This window comes from Prunus avium, chromosome 8 (genome assembly GCF_965620075.1).
Source record: "Prunus avium chromosome 8, drPruAviu1.hap1.1, whole genome shotgun sequence".
NCBI lineage: Eukaryota > Viridiplantae > Streptophyta > Magnoliopsida > Rosales > Rosaceae > Prunus > Prunus avium.
In genome coordinates, this window is record NC_142291.1 from 38,329,305 (window position 1) to 38,354,293 (window position 24,989).

A 24,989-nucleotide genomic window follows, 5' to 3' on the forward strand; every position below is an offset into this window, starting at 1 on the left:
TTCAAAATGAAGTGGAAATGAGCAACAAATTACATATGGTGAATTTAATGTACAAACTTCATACTAAGTCATTGGTAAATTCTACATTCAATACCGTCAACCTAAAGACCATTCGTACCTGACCTGGTACAAAATTTTGAACGTAAGACGAAAAATTAAGAATGGTGCTAGCAATGTTAGATTGCGTCAAATCAGAGTATCCGACAACTGCAACGTGGTGAATCCTGGGGTCCTTCGAACCATCGATCCCATAATAGATTTACAGGTCCATTTGTTCTGCAATCAGAATAAATCAGAGGATAGAGCATTATAAATATAAGCAATTTTGGTTGTTTCAACGTGAGGAGATTGGTTATACAACTTACACTGGAAGTAGAGGATCCGCAATGCCTTCGGCGTAGGGCAGCAATCTAAGCAGCATGAACGAAAAAGAGATCATCACTTATCATTGAGTTTATCAGATTTACCATGTTAAGGACAGGATATACTAAAACTTCTGAGAATTATGATTATCCTTTAGGTCTTTGCTCATAATTAAAGAATCGTTGCTCATACTTACTCTGAACATATGGTCGAAACTTTCTCAGTCCTTTCGAGCTCTCCCAACTCTTCCTGATATGCAAAGCAAGAAAGTAACATAAGAATGTAAACTGAGTGTGTACAAACACAACAGTGACTTGTCTGCAGCACTTTTTATATGACAACGATAGAGATAATATAATGTCTCTTGGCATAAATGTGAATGTACAAAAAAAGTTACAATTGGACCTATTTTATTTTATTTTTTAAAATAGAAACGTTGTATTGATAAAGAGGGGATAAGAAATCCTCCTCAAACAGAACAGAACAAAAGACAGGACCACACAAGAAACAAAGAGAAAGACGACAGGACTGTAAGAAAATAAACCCCAGCAAGAGATTTAGCGAACAATCCTAAGAGAAGGACATAATCAAACTAGGACAGCGCTAAAGTCTCGCAGAATGGTAGAATAATGATAGTCCTTAAACTCAGCAGAAACGGACGCCCAAAGAGAGGCCCCAAACTTCACTCTATCCCAAAGTTCGTCTGAGTCCGCCCCCACGGTTTCCTTAAAAATTCTCCGGTTACATTCTAACCAAATGTTCTAGAATACCGCATGAACAAGACAACCCCATAGAACGTTGGCCCTCTTCCTGTTACCTGCCATGACCATTTTGACAATTGGACCAATTAGCTCTTAATCTAGTGGTATTTCTCTTCCCAAGGTTGGAAGAGGTCTTTGAATCCCCCGTCATCATTGATCAAATTACCATTCGCCTAAAAGGGTAATGCCATGAATGAAACGATACATTTAACTGATTAATAGCATGCAACTTGCAAGTGCTTATTCTATCTAAAAGGGTGTAGTTATGCACAAGAAGGCTGTTTGCTAGTTATTTATGAAGACCACAGAATGTAGCTACATACATAGAAATTTCTGAAGAAATCCCCAAATTATTAGAACAAGACCTAGCGTTCTGCAAGGAGTATGAAATATAAACATCCCCAGAAGATAAAGAAACCAAGCAAAGCTGGAAATTTAAAGTTCCTAGTCCTACAGTTGGAAACCTAAATACGAGAGGTCTGGATAACACCTTCTAAGACCTGAGCTGTGAAGTCGTTCGTTTTATAGCTCGACTACGATACGACATGATAACACAAAATGCACGCAAAGGTGGTTGAACACAGCCACATAAAAGGCCAAATGATTATCTGTTCAGATTAACAAAGAACTTGTCGATCAAATAGGCCATTCGCACCGTTGATTTGCAACAAGTTATATATAGTAAATTCAAGCAGTATGATTTTGCCCCTAAAACAGCTGTTAATAAATCCAATGTGAAAGAGGGCAACTTTCTATTTACTATTGAAGAATTGAAGGTACATTCTTTAGTTTTCTAGTCACATATAGTTTCCACGTAGAACAATGAGTTTACAGTTCTTCAGCCCTCTGCTCTTGCCAATGTGCTGTTCACTAAGTCTGCAGCTTATCTGCTAACCTCACCGATTATATAGATGATTAATTACCTCCCTATCATCAAATTTCGTTAATTGATACCTTATAAAGTCAGAGCAAATTGCATCACAAGCCCTCAAGGTTGACCACTCTAAGCCTCAATTTCAATATGTAGTCAAACCCATTTTCCAACCCAAGAAATTTTCCCGTAAAACTCTGATTTATAGAAAGCTTAAAGAAGCAATGTCTAGGCAAATATAAACCATATGACTTTTCTTTTTCAGAAAGAAAGTTCCTTTCATTACTTTTAACAGCCAAGCAGAGAACTTTTTTACTTACCCTTAGAATTGGAACCTCAAATAAAGAAAAGAAAGAAGTGGGAAATGTTTTCCAAGGAAGAATTTCCCCGGGAAACAAACAACATTCAGAGGAAACAAGCAAGTGGCAATAAGAACCCAAGAAAAGAGAAAGAGAGAGAGAGAAAGGAAAATAAGAAACCTGCAAGAATTTGAGTTCTTGTTCAAGACGGTTGAGTTCAGCGAGAATCCGATGCCTTCCTCTGTTATCAGTGGAGCCTCCTCCTCCACCTGCAAGTGAACCAACTGAAGCAACTAGATGTGCCTGTTCGTCCACAGACGACGCCGTAGCGGACGCCATTCTTCACTGCCGACTCACACACATTACAAACCCATGTTCGGAATCAGCACACAGATCTGGTGGGTGGTGTTTCAGAGAGTTGGGCGAGAAAGAATTTTCGTACAAGTTTCGACTTTTCTCTCTCTCGTCCCTATATTCCAAGTAACAAGCTTTCACCAACCAAAAAGATAAAAACTTAAATAAATATCGAGACTTTTAACTTAATTTTGCTCTCTCACTTCCCGGTTTGTCCTTTGGATTTTTTCTTTGACAACGAAACATTTTCTGTATATTTCTTTTAAGTTTTCACCAATCTTCATTGTTTTCATTTCATTTCATACCTTAATAGAATAATTTGAAGCCTTGTGGAAAGAGTGTTTCTGTTTATTAATATTCATTGATGATGTGTTTTCTAGTGGAACAGAGACAGCAGCTAGCTATCTCCCAATTGGAAAAGTGCCTGCCTTTTGGTGTCTGTCTCTTTCTGTTTCCCATAGACATCTTCTATGTTTCTTTCTACTTAAATACGTAACACATGGCAAAGGACTCATTAGTGTAGTAGTTTGGAGAAATTGTTTTTATCATGAAAGGTTCTGGGTACGAGTCTTGTCATCTATATAGTATGTGTGAATTTAATATATTATCGCTTCTCTCAATATAAAAGATCCTTACAAAAAATTAAAATAAATAAACATCAAGTGTTTAGATTTGGAACTTTGCCATGGCCAATGAGCTTGGGATGCAAAATGGGTTTTTGACGACCAAGATTGTACTTGCTAAATGCCAATTGTGAAGACTTTTGATCAACAAAATCGTCCGATAAATTATTGTATAGTATTGAAATACGGTCACATGATATAATCTTTCAACGTGTTATAATTTGAGTGCACGATACGACTAAGATTTTCCATTTTTAAAGTACTAGTATTAATATCGGTGCAATATTGTCACTAAAACCAATTCTTAAATCTATGACGAAACTTGCCTTTCACGAAACATTAGTTGTGCTCTACTGTCTTGGGTGAAGTTGCACATTGTTTGTACAATATCTGGCCAAGCACTCCCCAAACACTCCCAAGCCAAAGGGAAGGGAGTCCCACATCGACAAAACACAAGAGGAGGGGACTCTCCCTTCTTTATAAAAGGAGACCTCTCCCCTTCAAGAGATAGGATGGGGGAGTTTGGGCAGGCTACTGGGGCCTCATGGGCTTACCCATGAGCCCACTTAAAAACCCACGGATCACACCAGATCCTCGGTCTTCGGCCTCCAGCCTTCGGCATCTGTCTTCGGCCTCCAGCCTTCGGCATCGGCCTTCGGCCTTCGGCATCGACCTTCGGCCTTCGGCATCTGCCTTCGGCCTTCGGTATTCTTCCTCTTCTCCTTGAGTCTAAACCTATGTGCAATGTATACTCACATTATCGTAATGAGAACATACTTCTCCGTGGACGTAGCCCATTATTCGGGTGAACCACGTACATTTGTCTTCTGTATGCATGTTTACCTGCTTACCGAATCCTTTCACATACCGAGGGTCCTCACCTTCAACATTCACCTCATCTTTAAGTTGGTCTATTTACTACATGTCTAATTTTAGCGCAAACACACATGATTCTTTTAGGGATCCATGTTTTAAATAAATGCAGAGGGTTTTCACACAAACAAGGCAAGAGAGGTTCATTTCAATCGAATGACCAACCTGTTTGTTGTCCATATGGTTAACTTCTTATTACATCAGATGCTGAGTACATAATACATTATATTTTTCTTCAGAGAAAACACACAACACAACCAAAATAAAGATAAAAATAAAAACAAAATTAAGAAGAAATGCATTTTCAACTTCAGGCCTCAGCTTTAGGCGGCGCTAGAGGAAACTCTTCCAAGCCATAAACTGAATTGTGCTTTGAACCATCATACTTCTCTCCATCTCCCCACAATGCATAAGCCTCCTCTCCATGAATTGCATCATCTCCGATCTGCAACTCATCTTCGTTGAGCCTCAGCGGGATAAAGCGCCCCAAGAGCAAGCAAATTATGCTAGTGGTGATCACATTCACAACAATGACAAACAATATCCCAAGGATTTGAATTCCCATTTGCTTAAACCCTGCCTTAACCTGGCCACTCTGCAATCCATAGGCTAGGCCAATATAGTGTTGCCAATCGCCTACCAAATAGAAGATTCGGCATAGCTTCGGATCGGAAAAGAAGCCGGTGAGGATGCCCCCTAGGCTTCCGGCCACGGCGTGGGTGTGGAACACAGCCATTGTGTCATCCACATGCTTTAGGATACTGATTTTCTTGTGGAGGACCATCATGGTGTACCATGGGATGCTTCCGGACATTACTCCCATGATCATTGCTGCCCAACCTTGCACCACACCTATAACAATAGATTTTTGTGAGTAATTATTGAAAAAGTTTATATAAATGTCATTCGTTTGGGGACCCCAGAATTTTAAGACCGGCTCTATATGCACCTTTATGTTTAAGATGATATTTAATTATACTTTCAAATTATAGCAAAAGGGTATATAAAATGTGAAGTGACTAATATATGTATACCTGCAGCCGGGGTTATGCAAACTAAGCCTGTGATCATGCCCTGAGTGGCACCAATCACAGAGGGCTTCCCAAAGAAAACAATGTCAAGCACGAGCCACGTCAGCAAGCTAGTGGCAGTGCACACGTGGGTGTTGAGGACGGCCAGAGATGCGTCTGTGCTCACCATGTAAGGATCTCCACCGTTGAATCCAGTCCACCCCATCCATAGTAGGCCCGCCCCTGCCAGCATAAGCAGGATGTTGTTTGGCGGGAACCTCTCCCTGTCATTGGTTGCCCTTGGCCCGACCTGCACCCATAAAAAGACAACACCTGTAATTCTTTTATAAAACCAACTCAAATCACCCGATTAATTAATAAAACTTTTAGTATTACACTTTTAAGGCGAGATATAAAAAATTATGTGTGTATGAATGACTGACGCCAGTATAATATGGATGTATTATGTTACATACCCAGTAAGCTGCGGTGAAACCCGCGACACCAGAGGAGAGGTGGATGACAAAGCCACCAGAGTAATCAATAACGCCCATCTCAGCCAACCACCCATGGGGGTTCCAAATACTGTAACAAGTAATTGTATAAGAAAATGTCAACCAAAGGGGAACAAATAGCATCCACGCATGAAAGTTCATCCTCCCCAACAATGCCCCAGCAATCAAAATCAACGTGATCGCCGCAAACACGAACTGAAAATAGACCATGGTCGCGTTTGGCAAATACCCAACGAATGTTCGTTGCAGGAGGAACTCTTGTCCCATGGCCACGTTGGGCACGCCCAGGAAACTGAACAGCTCGATCCCAAATGACATTTGGTAGCCCCAACCGACCCAACAGACCAAGACCGCTGCGAAGGCATAAAGGGCCATGAAGGCCGAGTTCACGGCCCACTTCTTTTTTACTATGCTTCCGTAGAGGATGACAAGGCCCGGGACGCTTTGCATGCCGACAAGCGTGGCAGCTGTGAGCTGCCAAGCGTTGTCGCCTTTGCTCAACCACTCGGGGCTTGCCTCGTCAGGGCGGAGGTTCACGGGAAGCTCCATTATGATGAACTAACGAGTTTAGAGTTTAGAGTTTAGTTTGGGATGATAGAAAGTGAAGTGCAGCTTGAGTTTTGAATGGGATGGCAAGGTACACTTATATATAATTTGTGTGTATTGTGTGGCTTTGAAAATTCGGAGCTTTGCTGTAAAATGTCTGGACCATTTTAATTCTACGTGATTTGTTGTGATTAATGGATCTGAAAAAGCCGTCTTGTTTTGTAATTACTGGTACGTCCTGGTATATTTCTAATTTTCAGCTTGACTGCTACATATGCCGATGGTTAAAATTGTAAATTCGGCAGCTATTAAATTTAAAATTATGAAGATGAGATTCATGAGCATGGTTAGAAAAAGATTCAAAGATGTTTGATGTCTCGTCTTTTTATAATGACGGGGAATCCAACGGCTATAAGTTAAGGCACAGGAATTCCCGCCGAAATCCTCTGGCCAATGATTGATGTTTCCTAAGAAGGAATATAGTATTTAAATTAAAGTAATTAATTAACTAGTTAATCTATTCTTGAATCTTGAGTAGTGTTTGTACTCTTGTCTTGTGCATGACCAAAAAAGTAATCTATTTGCATATCTGAATCTCAACTAATTCCTAATTCTGTGCTAGTGCAAAGTCAATTCGCTAATAAGAAAGGGACTAGGCACCAACCAAACGGGGCCATACATACTAAAGTTAATTGAGATGATTGTGAGATTTTATCAAGAAAGACATCAATGTTATTATCAGAAAAGACATAAATGTTTATCACGAAAGACATTATATTTTATTTTATCAAGTTTTTAATGTAGCAGTTAAATATAGAAGAAGAAAGAAACGTATTAATGTGGTTGAGTATGATTTTTGCTTTTGCTTAGTTTTCAGAACGATATGGAGAGGAAATGTCATGTAGGGAGGGAGGAGATGCATAAGAGATGAGGAAGGAACTAATAAGAGAAAATATATAAAACTGAAACTGAAAAAAATGAACTCCTGAGAACTCTGTTTAGATTATATTTTCTCCTTTTTTCTCTGGTATCACCTATCTTCCCCTTTTCCACTTTTTTAATATTTTTTTTTATCAGCTCCGATTAAACAAACAAAAATGGAAAAGTGAGGTTAGATTCTTTTTTTAAAGTGCAAATAAAATTTCTGAAAAATTAGAATTCAGTGGTTAGTGCTTAGTACTTGTCGTTGTTTATATTGTTTTTGGACGGATATGCCTTAATTTATAGAATACATTCTTGATGAGTTAAAAGCTTTCTTCTGCTTCTAGTTTTTTGGAATATTTTGGCCTTAAAAAATAGGAATTAAACCATAAAAAGTAGGAAAAAATAAACATTTAATCTTGTTTCGTAACTGCAAGTACCACCACAAGAACGCTCAGTCACAGTTCAATCACAAGCTTTTTGTTTGTATATACCTCTAGGCCAAAACTTGTGGTGTGTGTTCAACGCTGACAAGGTTCTCCCTTTCAAGCTCACTCAACTGGTAAGCTCCACTGTACATTATTTTTCTGTTGCTCTAGTTAAAGAGAGATAAAAATGAACACAGAAAGCAAATTGATTCACTGAGAGTGGCAAGAAATAACCCAAAAGCTGCTAAATTTGCATGTGGGTTTTCATTGCAGTCATCAGATTACTGAACCCAAGTGAAATTTACTAGCTTTTCTTTGTGGGTTTATTCTGATTGATCATCGATCAAACCATGGTCTCTGCAATTCTCAATGGGGCTGAGAACCTCTCACTCATCAGAGGCATAACCCCAAACGGGTTGGGTTTCATGGGGTCAGATCTTCATGGGAAGCAATTTCTGAAGATGGGTTTGGTTTCAAGTACAAGAATTTCCAAGTCTTGCACCAGAACCATTGTGCCCAAGTGCAGCTTCTCAGCATCTAGGCCAGCATCCCAGCCTAGGTTCATTCAGCACAAGAAAGAGGCTTTTTGGTTCTATAGGTTCCTCTCAATTGTGTATGATCATGTCATAAACCCTGGGCATTGGACTGAGGACATGAGGGATGAGGCACTTGAACCAGCTGATCTCAGTAATAGGAATATGATTGTTGTAGATGTTGGTGGTGGTACTGGCTTCACCACTTTGGGTATAGTTAAGCATGTGGATGCCAAGAATGTCACCATTCTTGACCAGTCCCCTCATCAGCTCGCCAAGGCAAAGCAGAAGGAGCCCTTGAAGGATTGCAAGATTATTGAGGGTGATGCTGAGGACCTCCCTTTTCGAACTGATTACGCTGATCGATATGTATCTGCCGGAAGGTAAATTGCTCATACTTCTTTCATTTGGTGTATTTTCTAGCTTTTCTTAATCTCGAAATTGCAATTTGTCATGTAATCTGTTGATTGTATTTCAATTTAAAGGCTAAAAAGTAGTCTTCGCCTATTTAGAATGCTATCAGTGTCCACGTCTGTCAATTTCAGTGTTATTAAAGGAAGAGTTAAACATGAATGTGAAATTAAGAAGAAAGTATCAGTCTGAATTGTGTTTCCTAAACTCCCTTTTCATTATGGCTGATAGGAGCATCTGCATGCAAGTGTTTTTGTGGTTTTCAAATGCACACTTCATTTGAATGATTGAACTCAAATATGTGGTAATAATCTGCAGGATGATATTCAGTTTTAATTCATCCTGAGTTTACACATACACTCTAACTTTCTTAGAATCTTTCTAATGATTGCATTTTCTCAGCATTGAGTACTGGCCAGACCCACAGCGTGGCATCAAGGAAGCATACAGGGTCTTAAAACTTGGAGGAAAAGCATGCGTAATTGGTCCTGTGTACCCAACATTTTGGTTATCTCGCTTCTTTGCAGATGTGTGGATGCTTTTCCCAAAGGAGGAAGAGTACATTGAATGGTTCCAAAAGGCAGGGTTTAAAGATGTCCAACTGAAAAGAATTGGCCCAAAATGGTATCGTGGGGTTCGCCGGCATGGATTGATAATGGGATGTTCTGTAACAGGCATTAAACCAGCATCCGGGGATTCTCCTTTACAGGTAATTTCTCACGGAGAACCCTGTTTGACCTATGTCTTGATGATTATTACCCTTCTGGGTTCGATTTCGTATCGGTTTATAGCCAATCACTATGATGATTCTAGTGGATTCCAATTGTGTAGTACTTTGGTTATACTTGCTCTATAATGATTACTTGAACTGGAAGTTCCTGTCAACTCAAAAACGATAACGGTATTGATCTTGTTTTGTAATGTGTGGTTCCTTCATCCTATGATCTATCTTATTTACTCTTCATCTGTCTTTGTGTTTGGATGCAGCTTGGTCCAAAAGAAGAGGATGTGACAAAGCCTGTAAATCTGCGGTCGTTCTTTGTGCGGTTCATCTTGGGTGTCATGGCAGCAACATACTTTGTTCTGGTGCCTATATACATGTGGCTCAAGGATAAAATTGTACCCAAAGGTCAACCAATCTAAGAGAGAGAGAGAGAGAGAGAGAGAGAGAGAGAGAGAGAGCCTTAGAAAACATTATATTTCAGCATCTTTTCGTGTGCTTTTGGTTGGTTTCACTTTTAGTAGGCAGGCAAAGTTTTCATAGTGTTTGGTGAGACTGAATTGTTGATGATCGCTAATAAAGTTCCAATCACATTTTTAATTTTTCTTTATCAACCGTTTGATGATCTCCAATATAATTAAATTTGTGTGAAGCTTCCACGTGTAGGTTTCTTTTCACCAACGAATTGATTTATCCCCCTTTCATCCTTCTAAGAAATGAAAATGGACACATAATTCGTAAGAATCTGGGGCATCACATGCCCCTACAAAAATATTTTTTTTCTTTTGGGCTCAAAATCGGCATCGCCGTTTGTCTCGGAATTAAATCCCTCGGTATCTTGCACCATGGCACGAAAAAAGGGGGAAAAAACCCCACACAAAATCCTATAAAAAAGTATATTATTACATTCAAATTACATTGCCATGTGAAAGCAAAGATCCAATGAGACATATAAACCTAGAATGCCTACTGATCCATTCTGTCTGCATACAGATACATGAACTCACGATGCCACTACCTTTTGTCGCGGTGCAAGATATAATTTGCCTCTCTCATTGCTCAAGATGCCATACCCTTGTCCCAGTATTGGGAATAAAGATTACGGACTGATATCTTCATATGAAACCAAACCCCTTTGTCCAGATGGGGAGCTTGATCTTGACCTGCTGGGAGACCTAGGAGTTCTATTACGACGCTTTGGTGTAGCATCTGGAGATCTGGAACGAGAGGGCCCTCGGCTCCTTGACCTGGACTTGGACCTACCTCTGTCTGGAGAGTGCTGATCAGCAATGCGGGGTCCAAGGCGGGATTTTAGTCTCTCACTTACAGGAGGTCGATCTGCTAGACTAGGACTACGGCTGCGGCTGCAGCTACGGTCCCTATTACGGCCACGATAACCATCAGGGCTGCGGGAATTGCTCCTACTTCGACTTCTCCTGCTTCTGTATCTATATAAACAGAAAAACCAATCAATATCAAGATACATCGGTGCCTCAATATGCCAGAATAAACATAACCCAATGTACAAGAAAAAACCAACATATCCATTTAATTGCAGGATCATAATGCAGTAAAACTACAGTTCTGGCTAAGATACTAAAGGTGCCAAGATCCTCTTCCCAGTAGTTGAAATCACCAGGTAATATAATCCAGTCATCAAGTCAAATGTTTTCTTCCCGCACTTTCTATAAACATGTGACATTAAGTACACACATCCATACAAAAGCCACTATCAGCGATGTCCATAGTTCCCAAGTCATCACATATAAAGACTCAAAAGTTCAACAAGTTTAATTTCATCCAGTGTGACTCATTTATTGACAGATAGGATAAATGCTTCTGAATTATAAGCATTGTAACAATTTCTTTTTATTCTTTGAGAGGACTTGGGGATGTTGCCACAGATTTTTCCTTATGGCATACTCCAATTAATGGGTTTCAAACAAAATCACAATGGTTTTACTTCTTCCCTCTAAACAGAAGGATCATTTGAGCTGTGACTTTTCCTCATCTTTTAATGAGACCTACAAGTCCATAGTTGATGCAAACCAGCATACAGTTGATATTTAATTTATACAATGGCTCAACATTTCTTCAGGCAGGTTGAGAGAGAGAGAGAACCTGGGAGGGCTCCCGCCTCTTGGTGGGCTCCGGAAACGTCTACGTGGTGAGCGCTCAGAATAATTTCTGTAGTTTGAGTACCTTCAAATAACACCAAAGATGAATTATTTTGAGCTCATGCATTCTTACTCATAATTCAATCGCATGATCCTGAAATTACCTATCACGGTTATTTCTATACACATCTCTTCCACCATAACGATAGGAGTTACGAAGTGACCGCTCTGGGGATGGAGTGCGGTAGCGACGTGCAAAGGCATAGCGCTCAGTGAAGCCACGCCCTTTTCTAACACGCTTTGGAGTGCCATTTGGAGTAGTGCTTCTTGACAAACCCCGGTCATGGGTAGAAGGTTCAGGGCCTTTGTGGACAGGGCTGCCCAATGGACTCCTAGAAGGCCTTCCTCTGTTTTGCTCACCAGAATTCCTTGGCGAACTTCCCCTTGAAATTCTTTTAGGACTTATGCTTGGACTGCTTCTTGACCTCCTTTTGCGAGTCGGACTTCTGCTGATTAAATATGCACAGAAATTTCAAGCAATCAAAGATGTATTAAATACCAATTATGCATGATCTGCCCAACTGAACCCGTATATACATTAAAAAATATATAAGGGAAGCAAGTTAACAGTAGAAACCTGGAGTCATCTGAGTAGGAATTCCGATTAGCTGTTTTGGCTTCTGCATTATGCCCGTTATTTATACGGGCATCATTCTTCGGAGACAATTCACCTTCTTCTTGGGATGAGTTGTCCTCACTTTTCTCCGTATCATGATTGTTCCTCTGTTCAACAACAGTTTTTTTAACTAGAGGAGGGGGTTCCTTTCCCACATCTGTAACATCATGAAAAACCATAAGTTCACACTAGACTATAAAATGAAGGAAAGATTTCAAACAAATCTATTTAAAACCTTTGCTGTCTTGCACGTGTGCATACACACAACATATATATGTACATATGCTAAATGCTAACAAAAAATAAATCACATTAACCATTATCAGGTAATAGAGGTCATCTTGTAATGAAATAGATGACATACCAAGATTTGTTGGAAGATTTTTTTCTGCACGCTTTAGGTTACTGGTTTTACGAGAAGCAACATGATGACCATCTTTATCATCATCAGAACTGCTTGTGCTGCTTCTAGTACTCTCACTTTTTGTATCACTTGAACTTTCCAATCTCCTGAAAAAGAAAACAAAAGATCATAATCAGAATTCAAGGAGACTAAGGCAGAAAAACAGAAAGAGAAAAAGAAGTTGTGTTTGAAGAAACTAGAAATCAGACCGTTTTGTCTTGCGCCTTGATCGTTTGGCATGCCGGCCTCTCTTCCTCTCTTTTTTTCCATCTCTTCTTTTCCTTGAACGCTGGTGCTTACCTTTTTTAACAGACCTCCTCCTACGCCTTCCACCACTAGGCGGACTTGAGTCAGATAGAGAGGAATCTGAATCTGAATCTGAATCTGAATCTGAATCTGAATCTGAATCTGAGGAATTAGACTCAGACATGTCTGAGCTGGATTCAGACGAAGAGTATCTCCTTCTCTTTGTTTTTCCCTTCAAGGATTTTTTACGCCTTCCTCTTGCTTCCCCATCAGAACTATCCTCAGAAGATGAAACCTTTCCTGATTTCCTCTTTTTAACTGAAAGAAAGACCGATCACATGTCAGATGCATTGTGCTACTATTACATACAGTATTTATAAGCCATAAAAAATTCTTGAATGAGCACTTATATATGCTCACATTACCTCTCTCTTTCTCTGTTACACCATGGACTTTACTCTCAGAAACTTCACCACAATCTACAATTTTCACAGTTTGGAAAGGTTTTCCATCCGCTGATCCCACTCGCTCAATTTTCTCAACTACTTCCATTCCTTTCACAACCTTTCCAAAAACAACATGTTTCCTGGCAAAGAAGATAAATTAAAAACGGAGTTAATGACTATACATCATTCAAATCTCTCTAAAACAACCCTTATAAAATATTCTCTTTAAAGATGGTGAAACAATGGAAATTACACAAGATTTATGGCTGAGGGTAATGAGTAAATCGAGCATCTAACCTCAAACTACAAATAAAAGAAGCAATAATTACCCATCTAGATGAGGCTGGTGCCTGAAGATTATAAAGAACTGGGACCCATTTGTGTTTGGACCAGCATTTGCCATAGACAGAAGACCAGGTCCATCATGCTTCAATTTAAAATTTTCATCTGCAAGGGAAATGAAAACCATGAGCACAATTAAATATTTATGATGCATACAAGCGTGTAAATTCATACGCACAAAATCTACCTGCAAACTTCCCTCCATAAATACTTTCTCCACCAGTGCCTGCAAACCAATCAAAGGTTGATCCTTACATGTCTGGGCATGAATTAAGAAGTCAAACAGAGAATTTGCATTCATCAAACAAAATAATTGATTTACATGAAGAAAGTCATACCATTTCCATTTGAAAAATCACCACCCTGTGTAGAGAGAGAGAGAGAGAGAGAGAGAGAGAGAGAGAGAAACAATCATGTATATGTTAGTAATTACAAGGTAAATAAATAACTTGCTGGAATCATAGAGGAAAGAACAGAAAAACCCGCCATTATAACATCATCATCCTCCACATCTAGATAATTGAAAACTATATCACTCAAAGCAGCAAATGATAAAACTGGTTTTTAGGCATTTTTAATACAAGCTTTGTGATAGAGGATTAAGTATTGGCATAGCGAAGTCTGTACATAAAACACAATTACCAGCCATTTAAAGGAAGGAAATGGACAGTCAGGAAATAAAAAGTCCATAACACATTTGTGCCAGGCACAAGAGTGGTTTGTCCTTTCAGGAAGATAAGTAATATTTGATAATGCAAATGGTTCAACAAAAAACAAAACAACATACTTGGGCCATAAATCCTTTTATTATTCGATGAAATTGTGATCCTTTGTAATGGAGAGGTTTGCCTGTAGACTTTCCAATGCCCTTATCACCTATAACAGAAGATAACACAAAAATGTCACACTATAGATCATTTAATCGATGAAAAATGTAGGTAACAGATAACTCATAACAAGAAGATTAAAAAGTTAGGAACCAAACATTATAATCATGGATTTGCTTACTAGAATTACAAATCCAATAAAAGGACCAGTACAGAGGTTTACAAAACTAATTTACTTCAGCCACACCAATGTACCTCTTATGCTGATCCTACAGTCTTTGTAATTCTACCAAATATATCCATAAAAAAAAAAACCAAATCTGCCTCCTCAAACTTTTAGAAATCAAAACTGAACACCTTTCCCAACATACATAACATTTAATTCATTATTGATGAGTGCAATCGAAATTAAAAAAATACCTGTACAGAGGGCCCTAAAATTCTCTGCTGTCTTAGGAACAACATCAGCAAAAAGCTGCACATTTCAGGGGAAACAAGTGCATCCTTATCTTTATATGCAAGCTAAAAGTTTGCTTTTATAAAAGGTAAAGCAAGCTAAAAATTCAAACAAACAAGAGGTGTGACTGATTTTACATACCTCTATAACAACTCTTTCCATTGGGTCCCCATCAGTTGATACATCTAAGAAGACACAAGGGTTCTTTTTCCTGTTCATATCTTCCTGTTCAAGGACATCAAAGGAAAAGAAGTAAATAAACACATGCAATTACAGTGTAAACCTACGTAACAATAATACATATAATCTCTTTAAATTAAATCAAAATCACATCACTTAAGATCCATTACATACATTCAACCAAAATGGATGTGTAAGTTTCCATTATTGATCCATGTATCTCCCTAGTGCATTAGAGCATAACCCTTAAAACCCTAATATCCAAACAAATTATTCAAACTTCAGTTAAGCATAGAAAAATCTAATGTAACTAACAAAATAGATGGACCAATTCCCGCAACAAACTAAACCTTAATTTCTCCTTGATGATTAGTTTCAGCTCAAGAAATTATCTTCACGTGAAATTCAGCAAAACAAAATAAATTGAAGCCAAAGTTTATGAAAACTAAAGCAATAACAAACACAAAAAGGAAAAACGAACCAGTGACCAAAACACCCTAAACCTTAATTTCTCCTTCTGACTCAGTTTTCAGCTCAATAAATTATCTTTATAAAATTAAGCGAAAACCCACAAATTGAAGGAAAAGTTTTTGAAAAGACAAAGACATAATAAACCTAATAAAGCAAAAACGAACACTGAGGCTTAGAACCCTAGCAATCAGAAAAAGAAATGCGAGCTCCTGTTTGCTTCCACGGGTTGGGCAACGATCTAGACATTGACCCTTCCTACGCCGAACCCATAATTTGGATTCGGTCACAGGGCTTCACACTGGCATTACAATTCGAATGCCAAATGTGCCCCAATATTGGCTGAGACTCAAAACTCTGTTCTTTAAGCTAATCGTCACCAAATTTACAGACCCTCAACACGACGCGCAAGCCTAAACCCTAATAGTCCGAGTACGATTCCAGAAAATCCTAATTCCACCAGCTACCATAAAACAAGGTGTTGCAGTAGTGGAATATAATGATGCAGTGTCTTAGTTGTGCTTTTGGTTCCTGAATCTTTACGTGAAGGGTAGCATAGGAATTCAAGATTACCTGGGTTGAGTGTGAGTCGGGCTCAGTGAACTCGGTTTCGAATTCGGAAACCAAGAAAAGACGACGACGGCGGCGGCGGCGGCGAGCTAGAAGAGAGTGAAGAGACGGTAGTCTTGATTTTGTTTGCTGTTGCTGGCTTCACTTCGCAAAAAGCCTCCGTGAGATACCTATCTTGGGCCGAGGAAAAATCTCCTACTACGCGCAACATCCTTGCTCTCCATCTTTTGTTCGCCACGTTTTAACACTTGGTTGATGAGTGGTGATCCTTTGGGCCCTGTTTGGTGGGCTGGACTGGACTGGATTTTTCCAATTAAAATGGATTATAGTCCTAACCGTTGTTTGGTGAATCTAAATAGCACATTGGACTGGTTGTGACTTATTTTTTTGTTCCGGATAAGAATCCATCGTATGAGGGTTTTGTAAACCCAAGCTGAACCATGGGTTTCGAAGCCTCCGCCTCCTCCTTCACATCTCATCGCCTCTGCTCTGCGTCTTTGCTCTTCGTCGCCTCTGCCTCCTCTTCACGTCTCATCTCTTCGTCTCTCTATACGTCGTTTCTCTTCGTCACCTCCGCCTCCTCCTAGTGATTTCATCTCTCTACGTCATTCTTCTTTGCATCTGTTCTATTCGTCTGATGGTTGGTGGCTGACAAAAACGAGTTTTTGTCATTCAATCTTCAGAAAACCGAGATTGTGCAGAAGTTTCGCCTTCAAAATTCAAACCCAAGTGAGTATTTTTTTGTTCATTATGCTAATATTCTGTATTATCTTTTTAGGTTTTGATTTGGGATTTTCTAGGGTCATTGATTTGGGGCTTTCTAGGGTCTTTGATTTGGGTTTGTTCAGATAGTCTCATATCTGTTTGGTTGCTGAAGAAACAAGTGGAAATGAGAATCAAATTGAATCCATTGAATATCACTTTTTATTTGCCTTTCAGAAATCGAAAACCCACCTTTCATTTTGTTTGGTAAATTATTGAGATAACCAACTGCTGAATTTTGAAGGATTGGAAACACAGTAATATATTTGGTTTCATTGGATAGAGTAGTAAAGTAAATGGGTTCTTCTTATCTGTTATTGGTCACCTGGGAGAGGTGGAAATAGATGATTACTGCCTTTTTGGATTCTAAATTGAAGAGATTGAAGAAAGATTATAGTATTGTTGTTGACATGTTAAACCAAAGTGGTTTTGCTTGGAATAATGAGAAGAAATGTGTAGAGGTTGATAGCGATGAGGTGTGGAATGCTTATGCAGAGGTTGGTAATTCATCATTCTATTTTTTTGTTTTTTCTAATTTAGTTCATGTTTTGGTTGGATTAACAAATCTTAGTTTTATTTTATTGCAACACCATAATGATGCTGTTGGGTGGAGAGATAAATCTTTTGCAAAGTTTGATAGGCTTCGAAAAGTATTTGGCAAGGACCGTGCAACCGGAAATTCTGCTTTAGCTCCAGCTGAGATGGTTCTAGATGATGATGATGAAGCATCTGAGAGTAACATTCCTGATGTACAGTTGGATGGGAGCCATCATACTGATCAAACTCAAGCTCAATCCAAATCATCATCATCAAGAAACAAAAGGGTAAGACAAGGAAATAAAATGGTTGATGGTTTGGGAAGAATTGCCAATGCATTTGAGAGTATGATGGAGAACTCTGATGCCAAAGTGCAAAGGTTGGTTGAGAGCTTAAAGGAGCAGAATGCAGATGATGATCTTAAATTTGTTGGAGATGAGTTAAAAAAGATGGAATTTTCTATTTCCGATAGAATCTCTTTGCTGACTTTATTTACTGATTCGGCAAAAGTGCGTGTGTTCAAGACATTAGATGAGGGTGATGATAGGTACGAGTATGTGACGACACTTCTTAGAGATTATAGATCTCGTTGTTGAAATGTAGTTTTGAGTTTTTACTTTGTTATATTTTGAACTTTTTGTATTTTGATGGGCAAAAGCCAAATAGGTATTTTAATTTCTTTGTTAAATTTGGATATGTTTTTAGCTATTTTAGAATTAGCATGTGATGGGGCTTTCTGAATTTTAATTATGTACATTTTTAAAATTTTTTTTTTTTTTGGACGAAATTAATTTTTTTTATATTAGATAATTTAATATGCACTAAAAAAATTAATTTTTGTTGGAGGTCCAGTCCATTCCAGTCTTGTCTTGTACCAAACAGTGCACTGGACTTAAGTCCAGTCCAGTCCAAAGTTAAGTAAAGCACCAAACAATAGACTCAAAGTCTGGTCCAGTCCTAACCAGCCCAGTCCAACACTCCAAGCCCAATCCAGTCTTGTCCAATCCGGCCCACCAAACAGGGCCTTGGTGTACTCACCGACTCGTACGATGGGTCATAGTTTTTAGCTTTCTTCCCTTCTCTCGTTACAAATTGCCTTCAGTATAAATTAAAATCTTGACCAACAAAAAAAGTACAAAATGAAAAGAAAAATTCCTTAATTTTATTTTCTCTTAATATCTTTTTGGGTGGGGAAAATGAAAGAGTAAAGGATTTTTTATTTATTTTTATACAAGCCATACTGGGTGGGGAAAATCGAACCTATAACTTTTGAGTGCAATGGTTAATACTCTTAACTATCTGAGCTACAAGCCTCTTGTAAGGAAAGCGAGATTCAATCATAGTAGTTTAATATAAGCAAGATTTGGAGAAGGTTAACCACATGAGCTACAAGCCCATTGCAATGAAAGTGAGATTCAATCATAGCATTTTGATATAAGCCAAAAAGGGGATGGCAATTCGAACACACGACCTCAGTTGTAGGATAATTGATTTTAATCACTTGAATCCGTTCTCTCACTATTTAAAATTATATATAAAAAAACATCTTCCAATGCAAACCACGGTGGTAGATGACATAATATCCTAACAACTAAAGCTGAAATCTGATTCTTAAGGCTTGTTGATTATTCATGTTATGTTATTCAATGGGAGACAATTTGTCAGATGATGACACTAAATCTTAGTGAAGCAAGGCAACATTATATTGTGAAGACTAGTCGCTGAAAAAGACATTAGCTGTCTTTGGAAGACTTCAAGTTGATTGGTTATATTTTGGGTTGCAAATGTCAAGAACGCCAAGTAAAAACTACGCTAAAAAGTGTTCATCAAAGTCAGAGGGGACCCTTTGCCTTGCCTCCAACGCAGAGAGAGAGAGAGAACATCAAAGTCATGGCCTTCTTGACCAGAGAGAGAGAGAGAGAGAGAGAGAGAGAGCTGAAAATAGACCAAGAGGGTTGGTTTGATTCCACAAGTCTCACTTCTAGAAAAATTTCGGCTTTTGAGCAGAAAAATATCACATGCGTGTTTTTGACTATTTCATTGAGATTTCAATTAATAAATTCAGCCTCTTTTCTTACCGACTTATAAAGTGTTTACACAATAATCATAATCCCTCACAAATTCAGTTTTTGAGTGTTTCATTAAGATTCCTTGTCCCCTCAATTTTTGTTCCAACAAAATGGCAGAGGCATTAACAGAAGCTCAGATTTCTGAGTTCCAGGAAGCCTTTTGTCTAATTGACAAGGATTCAGACGGTGAGTTATGTTTACAAGTTCCTGTCATCGTATCGTATACATCATTCCTCTCACAACTATCCATCGCATTCTCGTGTTGTGCACGTGCAATGAGTTGAGTTGATTATGAGACGATAACTTAAGCAGACATCAATTTATGTATTGAGAAGTACTGCTGGCAGAAGCACTTATCTGAGGTAGTTTTTCTATATATTTCATTTTCTGAAAAGTGATTAACTGGCATATGCAGGCCTAATTTCCTTGGAAGAACTAGCGACAGTGATCCAATCGCTGGACGAACGTCCCACAAAAGAAGAAGTCCAAGACATGATCAATGAAGTTGGTGCTGAGGGAAATGGGACAATAGATTGTGAAGAGTTCTTGAGGATTATGGCAAGAAAGATGAAGGTAAATTAATCATCATAATATAAACAAAACATGTTTTTTTTCTTCTTTCTAATTAAGCTTTCGGAACCAGTTTAATCAATCTGTAAATCTCATCACAGGAAAATGTTGCTGAGGAGCTGAAAGAAGCCTTCAAAGTATTTGACAGAGACCAAGATGGCTATATTTCAGCCTATGAGGTAAACATACTGATTTGACTTTTTTAATTTTATTTTTTATGGCCTCATTGTTAATGCCAATATTATAAATTATTTTTATTTTTATTCGGTAGTTGAGGCAAGTTATGATAAACTTGGGAGAAAGATTGAGTGATGAGGAGGCTGAGCAAATGATCAGAGAGGCTGATGTAGATGGTGATGGTCTTGTTAGCTATGAAGAATTTGCAAGGATGATGATGCTCAGTTGATCTTTTTACTGGAGTCGTAGAAATAGAACATTTTCTCAAATTTAATCATGTGTTTAAATTAAACCCATCATTTAGGAAGCCATTAACGCACATTCTGCAATTATGGTTGTAATATATAGAAAGTGCTCCTTTAGTTTCATTCTTCACAACATAATGAAGAGAGTTTTTAAATGAAAAAATAAAAAAAATTCGCAGAGACCATTTGTGATATATATATATATATATATATATATATTCCACGTCAACAAACTAACCGATGTTTTGACGAAACCTAACGACAGAGACCATTTGTGATCACATATACTAATCTTGAGGACCACGAATGATTAAAAAAAAAACATTAATGATACAATTACAGTTGTATAATCTTTTTAAAATTGTTCACATTTTAAAGCATTGATAATGTTAATAATAAAAATTGGGCCCAGAATTCATGCCCAATGGCGCTTGAAGAAGATGCAGCCCTATCTTTCCTCTCAGGCCTAGTCATTCAAAGCACAGCCCGAACTCTGGGTTAGGACCAAGTGGCAATAATTTGCCAATAACGTTAAGGACATTATTGACTTTTCAGGTTTCATTGCAATTTTTTTTTTTAAATTCTCAAAATTAGGAAGAGGACGGGAAAAGACTCACACACTTGGAAGCGCACGAAAAACCTAAACGAATCCAACTAAAACTCTCTTCATTTGCGCTTTCATTCACTCAATTTTGCAACATAAACACACCAACGCAACTTCATTTTTTACGTTTTCACGTGTGGTTTCTCAAAAAAAAATCACACGTGTTTGAAACTGTAACAGTTTGCGCCAAACCCTTACCCTCTGCTCGAGAAAAACCGCGTTTCTTCTTCTTCTGTCTCTCTCAACCCTAGAAATGGCAGATTCGGAATCGAACCATATCGACGAGCATTCAGCCGCCTCAACAACCATAACATTCGACCGACCGGTCCCGTTGCTCCGAGGACCAGTTCGGGCTGGCCCACCCGATGACCCATCCTCCGGTCCGTACGTCCTGGCGTTTCGAGACCCCAGGACATGGGCAAACGCGTACAGAGCCTGCGAGTCCAAGATCATCGAGCAGTGTGAGGCCGGCGCCAGGATCGGGTGTGCCATCAGCGCATCGGACAAGTGTAAGCCCCCGTGGTGGCGAGCTCTGATTGGTCCGAAAGCACCGGACTTGAAGCAGAGGGAGCAGTGCGAAGAGAGAGAAATGGAGGGGTGTTTCGCTGCGGCGAAAGATAAGTGCGTTGGGTTCGCGAAGGAGAAGTGCTTAAAGCCCTTCAGAGACGCGAGAATTGCTGGTCTTCATGTAAAGCAGGCTGAGAGGTTGGTTTGCTGGGCAACTGTGATGGATCGGAGCACGTGGCTCAGTTTGATTGGATTGGACAAATTGGGTTATTTGGGTTCGGGTAATTATGGATTTGGAGCAACAAATTATAGTGCTAGTGAGTTGTTTGGTTCTGATTGTGACTTTGATCTTGTTTTGGGTAGTAGCAACGGGATATTGAAGGTGTGAATTTGGAGAATGGTGTTTAAAGTTGCTACATTTGTGAAGAAGTTGCTGATGAAGTGAGCATTTGCAAAGGTTTGTTTGTTTGAACTCTGATTCTTTGATTTACCATGAAAATAGTAGAAAAGATGCAAAGCTTTTTTGAATTTAGTATTACAAATTTTTTGAGTATATCAAACTTATTGTGTTATAGTATTGGATGAGCATCGTATGCTTTTGCTATTGGATAGGAATTTTGCACAGATTGGGTTCTATTTAGGAATCTCTGAGACTCAAGCATGTAGAGCTGAACAAGATTAATGGGTGGCTTTCTTGGATCTAATATATCTTGTCCTTCTCTTTTGATGACTTCCTTTATAGTTTTCCGGATACTTTGAAATTGAGTTAATGGAGTTTGAATCCTCAATGTTGTTGTTGCTGTATTTTGTTTGGTGCTCGTTGGGCTGAAAGAGCCCATTTAGTCCCTCATTTTCAGTGCTAACGTTGACCTAGGTTGAACATCCACACAAAACAAAATCTTTAGGCCCAAAACATCCAAAAGTTTATGGTATCTTGTACTTCACGTGCATCTACATGTTCTTAGGGGAAATATGATTTTGGGCTATCCTGGTGTGAGGTCATTCCTCTATAGACTTTCTGTTTGTGCATGCTTTATCTTGAACATATTACATATGCAGATAGCTATCTGGAAAGGATTCATTTATTTTTTATAGGTTATCTGGGTAGACTTTTTTTTGTTTACGTATGATTTTGTACGCAAATAGTTTCTTGAAAGCATCATTTTCATTTATAAAACAAATGAAATACATAGACTTTCTGCATATCTATGCTTCTACCTTTAATATATGCAAACAGTTATCTTGAGAGGATTATTTTCTTTGTTTTAAAATATAAATTAGCTATGTATTACTTTTTTAAACTGATTTGGTTTTGTGATCTTGAATAGTTCTTTCCTTACTTTTAGGCTCCACCACTAGGTTTGTAGATTCACATGAAAATTGGAAATTCTTACAAGCTATTCAACTAGGAAATTTCTGCTTCATTTAGCTGCTGACACAATACCAAGCTGGATTGCATTATGGTCTGCTGACCTGAAACAACGAAAAAAAGGCAATAGAGTCTTCACACAATTTCATATACAGAAACAATGTTATATCTGTTCAATACTGTTGGATATCTTATCTTGTGGTTCACATTTATAGTAAAGGGAGCGCTATTCGCCGCCATTGGCCCCCACACAACGAATAACGCTGGAGTTTTGAGGGTGACCGAAAGTGCGAATGGTGCTCCCCTTACAATACATATATGATTATATACACCGACCGTTGTTTGTGGAATATTATACGTATAAAACTCTAACTTTGGCCTTATAGGTCACATTTTAAACCGATGAAATGCTGATTGATGATCAGTCTACCTACCATCAAACATCATGGGCATGGCTGCCACTGTCATCGTTCTAAACAAAGCAAACACGGGTCAGCCGCGTAAGAAAAAATGCATAAAATATCAAGCATTAACCGGAAGTTGCTGGGAAGTTGCAAAGACGGCCACATGGGAGGAGTTTCTCTTTGTTTAAAGTGTACAACTTGGTTTTTGGGTCAATGTCGTGATTTATGAGGTAGACCATTTTGTCTGACTGGTTCGTTTTGTGTCCTATCACTTTGACGAGGAAATCACCAGGAAATTTCGTTTCTTGCTAGTTGTCAATTGTATTTTTGTAAAGTCTGTACTTTTTCTGCAAAAAGAAAAGGACGCAAGATAGGGATCCAATGTGAAAAGAAAGTGCAGTTTGCATTTGTTGCAGAAATTTACTGGTTGCTGCCTTTTTGCTTTTCTACTGCTTGCTGCTTTTGTGCTTTTAGCTTTCAGATTGGAAAAATAAAAAATAAAAACCAAAAAAATAGTATTTGTTGCAGGAAAGATGTGAAAGATGCCGCAAAATACGATCTTTTTAGGCCATTTTCCCAAGTCCAAAACCAATCGTAATCAGCCGACTTAGCACTTTAGATTTTTAGAAGAGGATTCTATTACTAAAGAAAATTAAAAAACTAAACAAAAAACAATGGCCGTAGTTTTAAGTCTTTAGATTTATGAGTGCTTTATTTGTTGAGGAAACATCGCTGCCATTTTTGTTAATAAAAAACAGAGATGAATGGAAGTCCGGCTTGGCGGCAATTCTTTTTCTCCAAACCGTTAAACAAGCAAGGACAAAAGGCGTACGAATATTATTGGGTCCAACGGCTCAATACTTGAAATTTATTTATATTGAAGCTGAATGTTTTTTATTTTTTGGGTGTCATAGTTTGAATTCAAAGTTGTAAATGATACAGAAATAAATGTGTTATAATGGTAGTTAGGACATTAAAAAATACAATGAGCTTGGGCATACTTATTGGTTCCCTCGAGCCGGAAAAGGAGACAATGAAACAGGAATATGCAAGTATTTTACTCAAGCTGGTAGCAGGAGGCTTCAAACCTTATTCAACTTCCAACCTACCCGAGAAACACGAGAAAAAGAAGAAGGAAGAAACGTTAACCTTATTAAAAATGTTGGACTTTTTAGATGCATTTGGCTAACGAAGGAAAGGCAGAGTTAGAAACTATGAATGCTGAGGCTTCGTGTAAAATTTTAAAAACAGCACCGGCAATGTAAACAATTAAAATGGGAAAGGTCAATAACACGATTCCCATTTCCCATTTTATGGGGTCGAGTATAATTTAATAAAGCAGTGGAAAAATTACTGTTTAAATTACTGTTCATCACCTTTATTTTATTCAAGAGGTCTTAAATTCAAATTACGGTTCATCCCGGACTTTTCTAAAATGCTTTTCTATTGCACAGAAAATGTCTGATTCACCCATCATTTTCAAAACCCATTTATTTATCACACAAGTGAAAAGAAACAAATTTTTGTCCCATAACATCAATGCCAGCTGCTCTCTTCTCCATATATTTTTGGAACTTCCTTTACTTTCAATTCGACAGAATTCTTAGAGTTAATCTTAAGCATTTCGTTTCAATCGAGCTGGAATAACTTGGTCGGTATTTTTAGTAGACCCCAACCCAACCCAAGTCATTGTTTTATAGCTCTTTTGCTTCAATTTCCACTACACAAAGTCTTTTGTTTTGTTTTTTTTGTTCAATGGATTCTCACTATGAGGAATGCTAACA

General features: G+C 38.4%; 6 protein-coding genes across 9 annotated transcripts; 3 read left to right on the forward strand and 3 right to left on the reverse strand.

Moving 5' to 3' along the window:
- On the reverse strand, positions 1-2,878 carry GG1 (Ggamma-subunit 1). Its single transcript, XM_021966235.2, has 4 exons — positions 2,475-2,878; positions 560-612; positions 366-410; positions 1-276 (listed from the first exon to the last, which is right to left on the reverse strand). Exons 1-4 carry the CDS (start codon positions 2,631-2,633, stop codon positions 192-194), a joined length of 342 nt encoding a protein of 113 aa, XP_021821927.1. The 5' UTR covers positions 2,634-2,878; the 3' UTR covers positions 1-191.
- A 1,420-nt stretch (positions 2,879-4,298) lies between these two features.
- On the reverse strand, positions 4,299-6,278 carry LOC110763455 (ammonium transporter 2 member 5-like). Its single transcript, XM_088244911.1, has 3 exons — positions 5,631-6,278; positions 5,179-5,464; positions 4,299-4,996 (listed from the first exon to the last, which is right to left on the reverse strand). The coding sequence occupies exons 1-3, from the start codon at positions 6,216-6,218 to the stop codon at positions 4,455-4,457; spliced, it is 1,416 nt and encodes a 471-aa protein (XP_088101037.1). The 5' UTR covers positions 6,219-6,278; the 3' UTR covers positions 4,299-4,454.
- A 1,219-nt stretch (positions 6,279-7,497) lies between these two features.
- APG1 (S-adenosyl-L-methionine-dependent methyltransferases superfamily protein) lies at positions 7,498-9,839 on the forward strand. 2 transcript variants are annotated; one of them, XM_021966210.2, is made up of 4 exons: positions 7,498-7,698; positions 7,838-8,480; positions 8,911-9,217; positions 9,496-9,839. In XM_021966210.2, the coding sequence occupies exons 2-4, from the start codon at positions 7,915-7,917 to the stop codon at positions 9,649-9,651; spliced, it is 1,029 nt and encodes a 342-aa protein (XP_021821902.1). In that variant the 5' UTR covers positions 7,498-7,698; positions 7,838-7,914; the 3' UTR covers positions 9,652-9,839. The 2 variants fall into 2 exon arrangements, with proteins under 2 accessions (XP_021821902.1, XP_021821901.1); XM_021966209.2 differs by having other exon boundaries at positions 7,498-8,480.
- Positions 9,840-10,080: 241 nt separating this feature from the next.
- On the reverse strand, positions 10,081-16,146 carry LOC110763420 (Cyclophilin-like peptidyl-prolyl cis-trans isomerase family protein). 2 transcript variants are annotated; one of them, XM_021966207.2, is made up of 14 exons: positions 15,965-16,146; positions 14,885-14,968; positions 14,707-14,761; positions 14,247-14,335; positions 13,798-13,822; positions 13,647-13,685; positions 13,447-13,564; positions 13,097-13,257; positions 12,635-12,989; positions 12,387-12,532; positions 11,984-12,179; positions 11,511-11,855; positions 11,351-11,431; positions 10,081-10,677 (listed from the first exon to the last, which is right to left on the reverse strand). In XM_021966207.2, the coding sequence occupies exons 2-14, from the start codon at positions 14,960-14,962 to the stop codon at positions 10,329-10,331; spliced, it is 2,037 nt and encodes a 678-aa protein (XP_021821899.2). In that variant the 5' UTR covers positions 14,963-14,968; positions 15,965-16,146; the 3' UTR covers positions 10,081-10,328. The 2 variants fall into 2 exon arrangements, with proteins under 2 accessions (XP_021821899.2, XP_021821900.2); XM_021966208.2 differs by having other exon boundaries at positions 11,511-11,852; positions 15,965-16,144.
- Positions 16,147-19,266: 3,120 nt separating this feature from the next.
- LOC110763478 (uncharacterized) lies at positions 19,267-20,501 on the forward strand. Its single transcript, XM_021966266.2, has 4 exons — positions 19,267-19,515; positions 19,745-19,902; positions 20,001-20,078; positions 20,171-20,501. The coding sequence occupies exons 1-4, from the start codon at positions 19,440-19,442 to the stop codon at positions 20,303-20,305; spliced, it is 447 nt and encodes a 148-aa protein (XP_021821958.1). The 5' UTR covers positions 19,267-19,439; the 3' UTR covers positions 20,306-20,501.
- A 417-nt stretch (positions 20,502-20,918) lies between these two features.
- On the forward strand, positions 20,919-23,654 carry LOC110763485 (uncharacterized). Of its 2 annotated transcripts, none has more exons than XM_088245614.1 (2): positions 20,919-21,889; positions 22,779-23,654. In XM_088245614.1, exon 1 carries the CDS (start codon positions 21,179-21,181, stop codon positions 21,818-21,820), a length of 642 nt encoding a protein of 213 aa, XP_088101740.1. In that variant the 5' UTR covers positions 20,919-21,178; the 3' UTR covers positions 21,821-21,889; positions 22,779-23,654. The 2 variants fall into 2 exon arrangements, with proteins under 2 accessions (XP_088101740.1, XP_021821962.2); XM_021966270.2 differs by having other exon boundaries at positions 23,188-23,654.
- Positions 23,655-24,989: the final 1,335 nt, after the last annotated feature.

Excerpts from the sequence above, each read along its gene's own strand:
- LOC110763478 (XM_021966266.2), top strand. The coding sequence starts at position 19,440 with ATGGCAGAGGCATTAACAGAAGCTCAGATTTCTGAGTTCCAGGAAGCC. Across the intron at positions 19,516-19,744 it reads AATTGACAAGGATTCAGACG|GCCTAATTTCCTTGGAAGAA; the intron begins GTGAGTTATGTT and ends TGGCATATGCAG. Across the intron at positions 20,079-20,170 it reads GCTATATTTCAGCCTATGAG|TTGAGGCAAGTTATGATAAA; the intron begins GTAAACATACTG and ends TTTATTCGGTAG.
- APG1 (XM_021966209.2), top strand. The coding sequence starts at position 7,915 with ATGGTCTCTGCAATTCTCAATGGGGCTGAGAACCTCTCACTCATCAGA. Across the intron at positions 8,481-8,910 it reads CGATATGTATCTGCCGGAAG|CATTGAGTACTGGCCAGACC; the intron begins GTAAATTGCTCA and ends GCATTTTCTCAG. Across the intron at positions 9,218-9,495 it reads CCGGGGATTCTCCTTTACAG|CTTGGTCCAAAAGAAGAGGA; the intron begins GTAATTTCTCAC and ends GTTTGGATGCAG.
- GG1 (XM_021966235.2), bottom strand. The coding sequence starts at position 2,633 with ATGGCGTCCGCTACGGCGTCGTCTGTGGACGAACAGGCACATCTAGTT. Across the intron at positions 613-2,474 it reads AAGAACTCAAATTCTTGCAG|GAAGAGTTGGGAGAGCTCGA; the intron begins GTTTCTTATTTT and ends TTTGCATATCAG. Across the intron at positions 277-365 it reads GCGGATCCTCTACTTCCAGT|AACAAATGGACCTGTAAATC; the intron begins GTAAGTTGTATA and ends TTCTGATTGCAG.
- LOC110763420 (XM_021966207.2), bottom strand. The coding sequence starts at position 14,962 with ATGAACAGGAAAAAGAACCCTTGTGTCTTCTTAGATGTATCAACTGAT. Across the intron at positions 14,336-14,706 it reads TTTTAGGGCCCTCTGTACAG|GTGATAAGGGCATTGGAAAG; the intron begins GTATTTTTTTAA and ends CTTCTGTTATAG. Across the intron at positions 12,180-12,386 it reads AAATCTTCCAACAAATCTTG|ATGTGGGAAAGGAACCCCCT; the intron begins GTATGTCATCTA and ends ATGATGTTACAG.
- LOC110763485 (XM_088245614.1), top strand. The coding sequence starts at position 21,179 with ATGGCAGATTCGGAATCGAACCATATCGACGAGCATTCAGCCGCCTCA.
- LOC110763455 (XM_088244911.1), bottom strand. The coding sequence starts at position 6,218 with ATGGAGCTTCCCGTGAACCTCCGCCCTGACGAGGCAAGCCCCGAGTGG. Across the intron at positions 5,465-5,630 it reads GTTTCACCGCAGCTTACTGG|GTCGGGCCAAGGGCAACCAA; the intron begins GTATGTAACATA and ends TTATGGGTGCAG. Across the intron at positions 4,997-5,178 it reads TTGCATAACCCCGGCTGCAG|GTGTGGTGCAAGGTTGGGCA; the intron begins GTATACATATAT and ends CTATTGTTATAG.